Source organism: Aspergillus heteromorphus (genome assembly GCF_003184545.1).
Source record: "Aspergillus heteromorphus CBS 117.55 chromosome Unknown BO70scaffold_31, whole genome shotgun sequence".
In the NCBI taxonomy this organism is placed as follows: Eukaryota; Fungi; Ascomycota; class Eurotiomycetes; order Eurotiales; family Aspergillaceae; genus Aspergillus; species Aspergillus heteromorphus.
In genome coordinates, this window is record NW_020290436.1 from 133,235 (window position 1) to 145,589 (window position 12,355).

The 12,355-nt window shown below is 53.5% G+C and overlaps 5 protein-coding genes across 5 annotated transcripts; 2 read left to right on the forward strand and 3 right to left on the reverse strand.

Moving 5' to 3' along the window:
• Positions 1 to 236: 236 nt before the first annotated feature.
• BO70DRAFT_373916 (SWI5/SAE3 family protein) lies at positions 237 to 740 on the reverse strand (the record flags this gene model as incomplete). The annotated part of the gene is made up of 3 exons (XM_025544942.1): positions 237 to 396; positions 480 to 565; positions 651 to 740. 3 exons carry the CDS (start codon positions 738 to 740, stop codon positions 237 to 239), a joined length of 336 nt encoding a protein of 111 aa, XP_025395799.1.
• A 300-nt stretch (positions 741 to 1,040) lies between these two features.
• Positions 1,041 to 3,639, forward strand: BO70DRAFT_343683 (Ytp1 family protein). Its single transcript, XM_025541426.1, has 5 exons — positions 1,041 to 1,516; positions 1,579 to 1,656; positions 1,792 to 2,634; positions 2,723 to 2,852; positions 2,903 to 3,639. Exons 1-5 carry the CDS (start codon positions 1,364 to 1,366, stop codon positions 3,232 to 3,234), a joined length of 1,536 nt encoding a protein of 511 aa, XP_025395800.1. The 5' UTR covers positions 1,041 to 1,363; the 3' UTR covers positions 3,235 to 3,639.
• A 2-nt stretch (positions 3,640 to 3,641) lies between these two features.
• On the reverse strand, positions 3,642 to 5,225 carry BO70DRAFT_365501 (E1 ubiquitin-activating protein AOS1). The gene is made up of 4 exons (XM_025544083.1): positions 5,118 to 5,225; positions 4,993 to 5,050; positions 4,755 to 4,926; positions 3,642 to 4,677 (listed from the first exon to the last, which is right to left on the reverse strand). The coding sequence occupies exons 1-4, from the start codon at positions 5,158 to 5,160 to the stop codon at positions 3,793 to 3,795; spliced, it is 1,158 nt and encodes a 385-aa protein (XP_025395801.1). The 5' UTR covers positions 5,161 to 5,225; the 3' UTR covers positions 3,642 to 3,792.
• Positions 5,226 to 5,761: 536 nt separating this feature from the next.
• On the forward strand, positions 5,762 to 7,923 carry BO70DRAFT_365502 (uncharacterized protein). The gene is made up of 4 exons (XM_025544084.1): positions 5,762 to 5,949; positions 6,049 to 6,929; positions 6,991 to 7,689; positions 7,748 to 7,923. The coding sequence occupies exons 1-4, from the start codon at positions 5,947 to 5,949 to the stop codon at positions 7,869 to 7,871; spliced, it is 1,707 nt and encodes a 568-aa protein (XP_025395802.1). The 5' UTR covers positions 5,762 to 5,946; the 3' UTR covers positions 7,872 to 7,923.
• A 1,241-nt stretch (positions 7,924 to 9,164) lies between these two features.
• Positions 9,165 to 12,313, reverse strand: BO70DRAFT_141083 (RFX family transcription factor). The gene is made up of 3 exons (XM_025538131.1): positions 11,312 to 12,313; positions 10,933 to 11,250; positions 9,165 to 10,875 (listed from the first exon to the last, which is right to left on the reverse strand). Exons 1-3 carry the CDS (start codon positions 11,950 to 11,952, stop codon positions 9,285 to 9,287), a joined length of 2,550 nt encoding a protein of 849 aa, XP_025395803.1. The 5' UTR covers positions 11,953 to 12,313; the 3' UTR covers positions 9,165 to 9,284.
• Between the last annotated feature and the right edge of the window lie 42 nt (positions 12,314 to 12,355).

Below are 12,355 nucleotides of genomic sequence, written 5' to 3' on the forward strand. Positions count from 1 at the left end.
AGATAGAGAATATAGAAACCAATGAAGACATGATATATCTAGCATGCCACCGGCCTTTTTACAATGACATGGGAACAGCCGATATGTCGCAAGCCCCGAACGCAAGGCGTATAACAACCATCAGCATGAAGATCGTCGTGGGAACCGATTGATTCAGTTAGCTGTGACAGTGACAGTGACACCCGCACCCGCACCCGTACTCCGTAAACTCTCCAGATACTCGTCGAGATGAACGTTTAGTCCCGATCATCCAGCCCGAATTCCCTCTGGACGTCGATCTGTCGCACACCACGGGCATCGGCAATTAGCCCCATCAAGCCTTGGCCGATGTCCTTGATTTCGTTGTACTCGTGTAGAAGACGGATATGGTGTTGCACGGTTGTAGGCGGGTCATTCCTGTCGGCCGTGGAATAAGATAAGATGTCAGTCATTCTCGTCGTTCATTGTATTCTGGGTGTGGATAGAGTCGTTGTCCGTACTTCAGTTTAGCCTTGATCTCGGCGATTTGGGACTCTATCTCCGAGGTCTGGGATTGTAGATTGGCGACGGATTCGCGGAGTGCGGACTAGGGGTGCGTTAATGAGCTATCTAGCTAGCTAGCCAGCCGGGGACAGGAAGAAATGGCGGAAACCAGCACTACCCACACCCACCTGCTTTTTCTCCCTTTGAGCCTGTTGGTCCGGGGTGAGAGTCGGTGCTGGCTCTTTGCCATTGCCGGGTCCGGAATTGGGTGGTGGCATGATATGATGGCAGGCCGGAAGAGATGACAGATCTGGAGCAGGTTCCTGCCTATGCCGAGGCCAGGTTGTGTCTCATCGGTCGTATGGAGTAGTTAGTACAGTAGGTAGCCAGGTAGTAGGTACATGATACCGGCAATCGAGTGAGTGAGGATCTCTCTCCATACCTTAGTAACTACCTATGGATGGGTGGGTATCGATGGGGCGGGTCTCCATCGTATGCCGTCTGATCTGCAGTTTCACGGAGATCGAATCAACAGGCGAGTAATAAAAATCCTGCCGAAGGTCGTGGTTTTGTTTGTTTCCTTTTCTCTTTCTTTCTTTCTTTCTCTCGTTCTCTCTTTCTCTTCTTTGGTATCTGGTGGAGTTGACGCTGAAGTCAGGTACTGGATACGGTAAGGTGTAGTACTGACACTGACAGAACAGTACTTAAGTCTCCCGCCGACCAATCCGATTCGCCCGATTCTCCCTTCACCAGCGTGGATTAATTCTTAGTAACCACCCATCCACCCATCCATCATCCGTCATCCCGTCATCCCGTCATCCCGTCATCCCCGTCCTTCTTCCTTTTCTTTCTCCCCTTCTTCTTCTTTTCCTCCTGACTGCTCCTATCCCCCCCCCCTTGAATGGAGACGACAACCATGCCGACACCGAGTCGACTCGGTCTGTTACAGCCAGGGTTGCTGGCAGCCCTGCTGCTACTGACCCCCTCCTCCGTTCTGGCCCACGAGGGCCACGAGAATGTCCCCGAGGGTGCCGCCGTCTCCGATGATCCCATTGTATGTCGTCCGCCCGCCGCTCCCGCTCCGTACCAGAGCGAACTGACTGACCTACCTTCCAGGATTCAACATTATGGATTCACATGATTCTCATGGGGTTTGCCTTTGGCGTCATCTTCCCGTTGGGCATGGTTCTTGGGGTAAGCAGGTCCCCTCCTCCCCGCCCCTCTCCCCCTTTGTTCCCTCCCTCCATATTCGACAGCTGGCCCGGGACCACTTGGTTGCTAGAACATCTTGAACTATTTATCTAATCTCTCCTCCCCTCCTCGCCATAGATTGTGCGCTCGCGGTGGCACGTTCCCCTCCAAATCGTCGGTTCGATAATCGCCGTTGTCGCATACTTCCTCGGCCATGCCCACAAAGGTCGCCAGTTTTCGAAAAACGTCCACGCTTCGTTCGCAAACTCCCTGATGCTCATGATGGTGGTGCAGATTGTTTTGGGTGTCTATTTGAAGTTGCATCTGTCCAAGGGCATCCACGGCCGTATCCGCCGGTTTATCGTGATCGCGCACGGAGTGGTCGGCAAGGCGATGCCAGTCGCGAGCTGGGTCCAGATGCTCTTTGGGGGAATTACGGCCATGGGCTTCTGCCGGGATGATCACCTCGGCCAGTGTTTGGCTCACTTCATCATGGGCAGCGCTTTTATCGCCTACGGGATCTTGCTGACCATCCTGCTCCTCGTTGGCCAGTACTGGTTGCGCCGCACCGGCCGCAGCCAGGAGTTCTTCGACTCGTTGATTATTGCTGCATGGGGGTGTGTCAATACTTTCACGGAACACCGGTGGGGAGGACCTTGGGTTCATAACGATCTGCAGCATACGACCATGGGTATCGTTTGGTGGTGTGCCGGTCTTCTGGGCATCTGGATGAGCCGGAAGCGCAATGGTCGTCCCAAGCGAAACTTGATTCCAGCCCTGGTTATTCTCCTCACTGGTTATGCCATGTCTGCGCACCCGCAGAACTTGATGATCAGCACCATGATACACACCATCTTCGGCTACACGCTGATGGCCGCCGGTGTTACCCGAATCATCGAGATCTCCTTTGTGCTTAGGGACAAGGACACCGTCAGTGCGGATGGTTCGGATGCCAACAGTTTCCAATATCTGACCCCTTTCGTAAGTCTTCCCTCAAATCTGCACTGGAATGGGACATGCCCGGGAGAAGCTTTCGCCCCTCCAAAATGAGTATGCTAACACACTCCAGCTCCTGTACGCCTCGGGCTTCCTCTTCATGGGCGCCACGGAGGAGCAAATGCAGCTTCTGCACGATGCAGAAATCACACACGTGTCCTATATCCTGATCCTGTACAGCATCGCTTTCGTTCTCTTCCTGTGTAGGTTCACCCTGTTTACCACGGTGAAACACCTCTAACATCGGCTCTAGTCGTCAACGTGCTCCTTCACATCTACGCCGTCCATGCCTGGCCCGAGTCCGCTAAGGCACCCCCGCGCACCGACGAAGCCGGCGAAGGCCCATCCGGATACGGGCCGCCCCGGTCTCAGCCGAACGGTCACCTCATGAACGGCCACGCCCGCTCGGCATCGGAGGCACGACACCTTCACGACGCCGAGGAATTTGAACTCCAGGGCCTCATCTCTGATGAGGAGGATGATGGCAAGGTAGTTGGCGAGGACAGCCATCCCATGGGCCCTAGAAAGGTGGAGGATGAGGAGAACTCCCCATTAGTCGCCAAGGAGACGACAACGCATTCATAAGCCTGGGAAGTGGGACTTTCAACCCCTACCGATCTAAGCATTCGTCTATGTCTTTGTCTTATACATTCTAACTTCATCTTATCTGTCGACCAAGGGCGATGGATTCCAAAATCGGCTGCATTTGCAGTATCTCTCGGACTTGTGTATAGGTTTCGTATAAATGGATGTGAGCTCCTCTGTTCTCTTTTCTCTATATTCGCTTACTAGGCATTTTGCCTTGCGATCATCCAATATCTAGTAGCAATGTTTGTACTTTGGATAGGTACAACTTGTGGTAGCTAGCAGGCGATACTACGGTGTGTCTGTCTACATGTATGTCTACCTACAGAGTTTTACAGTATATCCCAGGATTCCCGGAGGAAGGGTACAAATGGCAAACCGCCCATAAGATTCATTCAAAAAGGCCTCAAAGATCCTAAGAGCATAATGTTTTTAATCGATTTTATCGTACACGTCGTGAGTTGATTCCCAGAGAAGGGACCAGACATCAAAGATGCCAAGGCGCGGCGGCGAGAGCCTTCCATATACTGACACCCACGGCCCTTAGCTAGCGACAGGTCAGACTGTCATAGCCGGCTCGTTGTCTAGAGGAATGGGGTTCGCCAGGGGAGGCACAGCCGCAAGAACACTGGGGAGTTCTGGCGGGAAGAAAGGATGTAAGGGGTATATGGGGGCGACGGATTTCTCGCCATCGAAGAGTAGCATGTTCTGGAGGGGTTGTTCTCTGGCGCTCAGAACGTTGATCACATCCTGAGCGAGGCTACCGCCGACGAAAGCGGCCACGGGGCTGAGTTCACTCCCTAGATTTTGGAGGAAGGAGCGTAGGAAGCCTGCGTCCAAAGTGGCGATGTCGAGTTTGAGTTCCTGGTGCAGATCGTTGGCCAGCTTAGTGAAGCTTTCCAGATCCTGACGGGAGAAGGTGGGGATGGCGCCGGCAGAGAGTTTCTGGTACTCCCACAGGGCACGGAGACATGTGAGCAGGGGAGTAACTTGTTTGCGTTTGCGGGCAATGCGGGTGAATTCGTCGGGTAAGGGGGAGGTGTTTGCGAGGATCAGCGGGGAATAGGTTTCGCGCTTGGTCACCATCTCGATGACCTTGTCGGACTCCTTCTTGGTGGTGATGTTCAGGATACTGCGAGTCGGGGTCTCTTGGGTTGTGGACTGAACGTTCGACTTGGAGCGCTCGATGACGAAATCGTGGGAGATCAGATCGGCGAAGACGAACCCGTAGAATCCGTGCAGTCCGGCGGCGTAGAAGGGGCGGTTGGCGATGCGACAGGCCGCGTTGATGGTGGTGTATGTAGCGAAGTCAAGCTCCGTTGCGATGGTGATGTCGAATTGCGTGAAGTATTCCGGCTGCTTCTGATGGATGTCTTCGGTGTCGATGTGCAGTTGGACCCGGGGATTCATGGCGCGAACAGAGGCGGCTGCAGCTTGCGCACGCTGCGCGAGGGTTAAGTTAGCATGGGGTGCAGGGGTTGTAGAGGGTTTAGGGTGAGTGGAGGAAGGAGGCAGCGAACATTTTGGCCCAAGTGTTCCTCGTTGATGAAGAACTGAGCCCCCAAGTCCTCTTCCGTGACTGATTCGTGGTCGATGATGGTCAGGGACCCGATTCCGGCCAACACCAGGTTCTTCGCTACCTCATTTGCCAGGGCCCTGAAGGTGATGAGCAGGATGTTCGCGGATCGTAATCTGGGGAGAAGGCGCATTGGCGGTTAGCTGGGTTCGGCGAGGACGGAGGGAGGTCGCGCTGCTCACTTCTCCTGCGCCTTGACTCCCCAGAGGCGAATCTGACGGTCATACAACGCAATCTCGTCTATTAGATCCATACAAGTGTCAGACAGGCAGTGGATTGTATATCGGCTATGGGATTGTTTCCTCACCCGCGCTGATTGACTGGGCGGTGTCCGGTTGTTGTGGCTCCATTGCGACTCTGATTTGGGAAGATATTCTCTCTTCCGTGAGATGATATATGTGGAGGTGGATGTGAGATCAGGAGGGGACAGAGCGCATGGACATCAGGTATAAGTCAAGGATGGAGGGGGAGGAAAGCAAGGCAGTCAGTCCGTCGCAAGAGGGCTGACGTGGAAATGCCCAGCTTGCATGCAACGGTGGAACGGTGGAACGATGCAACAAGACGGGGGGGGAGAAAGAAGGCCAAAGGGAATGAATGAATGAATGACAGGACGGATGAAGGAGGAAGAATGGGGAAAGCAGCAGCCGGACCCCCATCACGTGCAAAGACCCGCGGTGATAACCGATTGACTTATCGTCGTCTCACTCATTCCATCATCCTCTCCATCTCACCTCCTCTTCCCCTCCTAACTTCTTCTTCTTCTTCTTCTTCTTCTTCTTCTTCTTCTTCTTCTTCTTCTTCTTCTTCTTCTTCTTCTTCTTCTTCTCCTTCTTCTCCTACTCTCTACCGTCTTCTCTATCTATCTATCTATCTATCTATCTATCTATCTATCTATCTAACTACCTACCTACCTACCTACCTATCTATCTATCTTCTCTCCTCCCCCCTCCCCCCTGGTCTCTTCGCCCGCTCGGTTATCCCCCTCCCCAGCGACGGATCGTGTCTCGTTCTCTTTTCTCGATCGGTAGGTATAGTTGTCTTTCGCTCGACTCCTCCCCCAGTCCTGTTACCCCAAGCCGTCACTACTGAGGAACTGTTATTGACTCTCCCCCCCCCCTCTCTCTCTCTCTCCCAGGATGGTATGTATGCTTGTGATTACCGCTTTCCCCTCTATCATCAATACACCCTCTTCGCGGATTTGCAGGTATTGATACTGACAGGAATGTCCCCCACTCTAGTCGGGAAATCACGACTATCCTCCTGCCTCCCGCCGTCCCCTTCGCGGAGCTCGATTCAATGACCGCCAGCAGCACCCTCCCGTGAACCGCTTACACTATCTCCAGGAGCTGTTGAATTCGGGCCGGAATCGCAGTGACATAGCCCTCGCCCGGGCGGTGGAAACCTTGAACCAGGAGATGGACGAATACCGCTCGACCCGTGTCTGGGACCGTTCAACCTTCGAAGAAGTGAGGGCCGCCGTGGATCACCATATGCAGCAGCTCCGCGAAAGGGTACTCCGGGAGGACCGTACCAACAATGCTCCCCAATCGGGGCCTGTGGGGTCTACGCGTCCAGGACCGCCCAGGCTGCAGCCGTTGAATGTAACCGTGGTGAACCCGGAGGGAAGTACCGCCGATCCCTCGAGCTCCAATAACAGGCCCCCTCGGGCTCGGGTCTGGAGGGGAAGTGACCGGCCCAGTCGTGCAAGACGGCCCAGGGATTCCAATTCGACCTCTCTCTTGGACTCGCCTGTCCCTCATCTGGACTTGCCCGCTGTCATGCCTCAGCAATCGGAGGACGATCCCCAGGCGGGCGCCTGGAGGGCCAAGCGTCGAAAGCTCGAGACGGATGACAATAGAGAAGGTCTGCAGGGTTTCCGCTACGGTCAATATGGCCAGGTAGTGCCCGGTGCACTTCGCATGGAGTTGGCCAGCTGTGATGGAGGGACATACGAGCCCACCGGCGAAAGCTCATGGCCCGAGAATATCCTGCGCAATGACTCCTCCGTATACTGCACAAAATCTGACCGGTGCAATCTCGTGCTAAAACACCAGGGCGGGTCCCCTTTCTGCCTGAAGAAGATTGTCATTAAAGCGCCAAAATCTGGCTATGATGCCCCGTATGTTCCACCCGATCTAGGAATTCCAGTCGTACCAAGCCCTCACTAACCATTTTCAAAGGATCCGAGAAGGCATGGTTTTTGTGTCCATGTCATCTGATGAGCTCCTGGCTCGTACGGCTGCTTTCGAGGTCGAAGGGGAAGCAAATCGATCGTCCCGGCGCAACCGACCCAGTGGAATGCCTCCATCCCAGGAGTACTTGAATGCATATCGCCCCCCGCTGCAAAGCCTCGATAGAGGGTCCATAATGGGCCACCCCTCCGACTCGGAATCCGATAGTACCGATGAGACCGGTGATGCGGCACCCAGTGTGGGTAATGGCCCCGACCGGCTGTCCGAATTTCGATTCACGACAGACTATGACGAGCGCTCCGATGGACACTCAGATCGGGATAGTCAAGATGACGAGATTTTCTCTCTCACGGACACCGAGAGCCTGTCCATTGGGCGAATGGAGGACGACAATAATGCGTGCTCCGACAGTGACTTGAGCCTAAGCGATGACGATACATCCGAGCAGCACACGTTCGCGCGGCGCCGTCAAGAGCTATCGCGACGTATTCGAGCCATGCGCCGTCGATATACCGCCGAGCGAGACGGGCAAGCAAGACGACACCCCAATGTGGCCATGCCCCCGCCGCCTGGCCCCCGCGTCGAACCGGCAGCGCGTGGTTCGGACTCCGCGCTGATGAAACCACATGCTCGTTTTTTCATCGAACGAAATAAAAGCATGGTCAGCATCAAATTCGACCCTCCTCCGTATGCTTTCCCTGCCCATAGTCCAGCCCACGATTTCTAACCGTTCATTCCCCTGCAGCTCGGGACGATACATCCTGGTCAAGTTATGGAGTCCTCATAGTGGGAGAAACATCGACATTCAAAGCATCGTGGTTTACGGATACGCTGGCACGAGGTTTTTTCCCGCCCTAGGTTTCAGGTAGACCCAAAGGTGAGCTGGGCTCCCTTGTTTAATAATCTACATATGACCTCCGTTGCCTGCTCCCGTAGACCGGGACTGTACTACGAGCACATCTAGACCTGACAGCACGGTACAAATATCTCAAGAGACCTTCCGATGCGAGGAACATAGCATCTGATTCCCTCATTAATACCTCCGTCAACGATTTCTCGGCTTTAAGCGGGCTAGCTGAACGACATAGACTGTACGGAGTACTCGAAGGCATCATAGTTGGTGGGCGTCAATGTCCTGGACATTATATCACGTGACATGTTATGGATGGTTAACAAGGACCGATCACTTGTTTTCATGCAAGAGGATCAATTCAATGGAGAGTGAAGGGGACTATAGGGTGTGACATGGGCCAAACCAAGGTACCAGGTACTTAATACAATACACTCTTCCGGCTGCTTCGCCGATAGTACAAAGTACTACCTGACTGCTGGAACGCTCATTCATCTACCAACATCATGTGTATCACGAGATTAAAATAAATAATCTGAAAGGGGCTATTTATGACTCGAATACATAAATCGTTACAGAAATGGTCATCAACAGAACTCAAAACTGGACGCTGATCCAACGAGGATACAGGTAGTTAATCGATCAGTCATCAAACAGGCCAGAGGGGGAACACTGCGTCTTTTCCACATAGATAATGACAAAAAGAAAGAGATTATTGCTTGGGAAATCCGAGCACAGACTGAATGAAACGAGTGACTGCGGTGGGTGTGATGTGGTGATTGGGAGGAAGACCCTGGGGGAGAGAATCTGATCGCCAAACTGGGCGAGCCTTTCCAAAGCGCCCGTGACACGGGGATCGAAATGGGCGGATAACCCGATGATCAAATCAAGAGAGAGGGGGGGGGGCGCTCAGGATCGAAGACAGCAGCCCGCGCTAGCCAAGACTTCCTTAGACATTGATGTCGATAGTCAGTTCGGCCTGGAAATAAAGGGGGCCAGAACTGTTCAAAAGAGAGAAAAGCGGGAGAAACGATTGGGTGGGGGAAAAAGCGTCAGGGAGGCAACAAAAATGACCTGGGAATCATCGACGGACCGAAACATATGTACAAAGACGGACACGGTCTCGTGCGGCCCCAATGGTGAAGATAAGCATGGCAATAAACGAGTCCAAGCGGGATCAACCCGCCATTAAATTTGTGATCGCCAACCAGCATCGACAGCGGCGCTGCCCGCTGGTCGGCGTACCTTGAATCGATGCTCTCATTTCTCGTCTCTCGTGCAAAGATCGTCGAACGCCGAGCTTTCCTTGAAATAGACGTAAATAAATAGTGACCAAACCAAAATGGTACTCCTGAAAAGGAAATCCAACGCCACCCATAAGCAAAGAAAACTGGTTTTTCCAAGAACGAAAATGAAAATATGCAAAGGTAGCCTAGATGACGACAACATCTCCTTCGGCGTCTGCCGGGTCGGAGGCCATCATATCACCATATTTACCCACTGTCATTAGCATCGAATCGTCGTCGAGATCAATAGCACTGTCGTCGTTGTTTGGAGCCTGGAAGCCTGGGATGCTCTCAGGAACGCCGCTATGCTTCTCGTTTTCGATGCCGTGGGGATTCGACTCGGATTCCACTTGCGGCTGATCTAACGATTCGTGGGTTTGAAGACTATCCGCCGATGCAGGGCTGGTGGCCGACCTCGCTCTCGAATCGGTGGTCTGCTGAATATCATGGTCGGGCACAGGGCAGTTCGGTGAACTCATGAGGAAATTGGTCGGTCCTTGCTGGCTTGCGCCCATGGTGGCGTAGTGCAACGTGCTTGGGGTATACCGCATGAACCCCCCCTTTTCAGCTTGCCATAGCATCATTTCATGAAAGAAAACCTTCGTCATCCACCAGGCGCTGAAGCTTGGGGCACCTCCCAATGTCAACCTCCGCAGAATACAATCCCACAGCGCATCGACTTTCTCAATGATACACTGCGTACGGTGATGAGAGAAAGCAGATGCCAGATTGAGGATGAATGAGATCCACTTGTCCGGAAAGTTGTAGTCCTCAGCCACTGGTGATTCCACGGGGAATTTGTGCGCTTGGACATCTTCTTCTGTGTCAGGTTTGGTGTAGAATGGGAGGGCGGCAGATGGATTCATATCTGCAACGGGAAGGAGAAGAGCTCGCACGTCATGCTTCAGAATCTGCTCCGCTGCACGTTCTGCGCAGCTTGGTATGTTGGCTTTTGATATCATAGCCTTTGGGTCTACCAAGGTTTTGAAGTCAAACCACATCTGATTCCTGTTGTCAGGGTGGCACAGCCAGGCCGCAGCCGCGTTGGCAGATTGGTTCACGTCGAGCATGTGTTTTAGCAAGTTGGAAAAGATGTGAGCGGGTATTAATCTCGCCAGCGAGACATGGAGAGGCTGTGATTTGAAGGTTTCAGCAATATGGGCTGTGAGTCGCTGCGAGATCGAGCTAAAAGCATCCAGCACGAGCTTGGGAACAACCTGCGTGGTCAGTGGAGCCACGAACGCAATCATCTTCTGGTACATGATCCAGTCACACTCTTTGATCCATGGAGCAAGGTTGGGATGTGTCAAGAGCTTCTGGACAGGTACAGTCAAGGTGCCATGGAAGGCAGAGAAGTAACGCAGCAAGTTCCTTTCCTTGCAGTACCGGAAGCTGTCAATAACGGAAATGCAATGAGAACGATAAAGAGCTGCGAGAGCCGCAGCAATCTTCGAATCTGTGTTTGCCGGAAGATAGCCACTGATGTCGGGGAGCTGAAGAGACTCGTTGTCAACGGCAGGAGTATCGGAGGGCGGCAGGTGAAGCATCTGATGAATGGTTTTGCCCGACTGGCTGGCCACATTGTCAAGCGTGACTGTGGAGTCACTGTGGGAGTGACAGGAAGACTGGCAGCCACATCCAAGAGTTGTGACATTTGCGGTGAAGCGCGGTGTGAAAGAAGTCGTGGGCGAAGGGAACACGGCCGTATCTGCGGGAGGCTGCGGCGCCACACTAGCCCTGTGACCAGTATCAGTATCCACGATCTTAACTCCACATATCAGCTGCTTAGCATACCCTTTTGACATTATATCACCAGCACTGCTCTCAGCTACACTTGGTGCGCGATTTGCATTGGACGGTAGTTGGGGGTTCAGTGGCGGTGGCTTTTGCTGCTTCTCTTCGATAACTGTCAAATCCACATAGTGATACTTGGATTCACCGCGGACGCCTAGTCGTCTGGTCTGCACGTTGGGAAAGATGATGCGGACAAGCTTCCCAAAAGAAGCGGGGTTCAGCACCGACACACGTTCTGTCCCACATTTCTCTGCATAGCAGCAGTAAACGCGGTCGCGCCGAACAGAGCCACTGCTCTTTCTGCAGTTCTCCTTCAACCTGGGGGCATGTAAGTAAGACATCACCGGACTGAGTGACCAGAGTCAGTTCAAAGTCTTACCAGATCATGGCGAACACCTGTTTCACTTTCTCGGCCTTGCCTCCCGCTCCTTCGTGCTTCAAGACCTCGGTAGCCATCTCCTTCAGTGAGTACCCATCATACTGGCGTAGCAGCTTGCGCAATTCGTTGTCATTTGCTAGCGACGAGCTCGATCCTTTCTTCTTTTTTCCGCCAGTTTCGGAGACGTCGTTCTCATCCAGGACATGCTCGGGCACGTGATTCTCGATTCCACTGTCATACATGGTTTGAAATTGAGGCATCGGTACGCCAGTTAATCCATGGCTCGGAATGCCTGTAGGGATGGAGTGATGTGACAGATGGTGGCCATGCATGGCATGGCTGGGAAAGTCCTCTGCTCTCGGCATGACGGGGTGGTGTGCATCTTGCAGAGTGTGGTCTAGAGAGGCTCCGTTCACAGGGTGCGACAGCTGCTGGCCGAATCGCATGATGATTTCCTCAGGGTTGCCGCCGAATACATTGTGGCCGGCGGTTGGCTGCGCGGGCAGGAATTGAGGGAAGGCGTCGGTGATTTGTTGGTCCTGGGTCTGTTGGGTGGTGGTGGAATGGATGCTAGCGGTCGAGCCTCGGGACCGTGGGCGTCGACTGTTCCTAGATACTACAGTTTCGGACCGCGACCTCATCAGATCAGCTGTGCCGGGGCGACTGTGAGGTGCTACTATCTGAGTTGTCTGGGACGCAGCACTTGAAGACTGCGAGGCCGCTCGGGCTACCGTCCCTTTGGGTCAGCAGGGGATCGTATGCACAACAACAGGTGGGCAGGGAAGCAACGACAACAGGAAGGTCTCCAGGTCACAAGGTCGGATGGAAGCAGACAGACAGGTCGCCTGCAGGAGGAAAGGTAGGTTCTTACCCATCTCAGAAGGCATCTCTTTCTTTTTTTAGGACCTGCTACGCAGCTCCGGGTGTCTGGGTTTCCTTGTTGCTGGGCCAGAGACGGTCGGTAACCACGGGCAATAGCGTGTGTTTTGATCCTTCACGGAGCCACCCTCAACCGCACGAGGTCCACACCGGCAGAAAAGACAG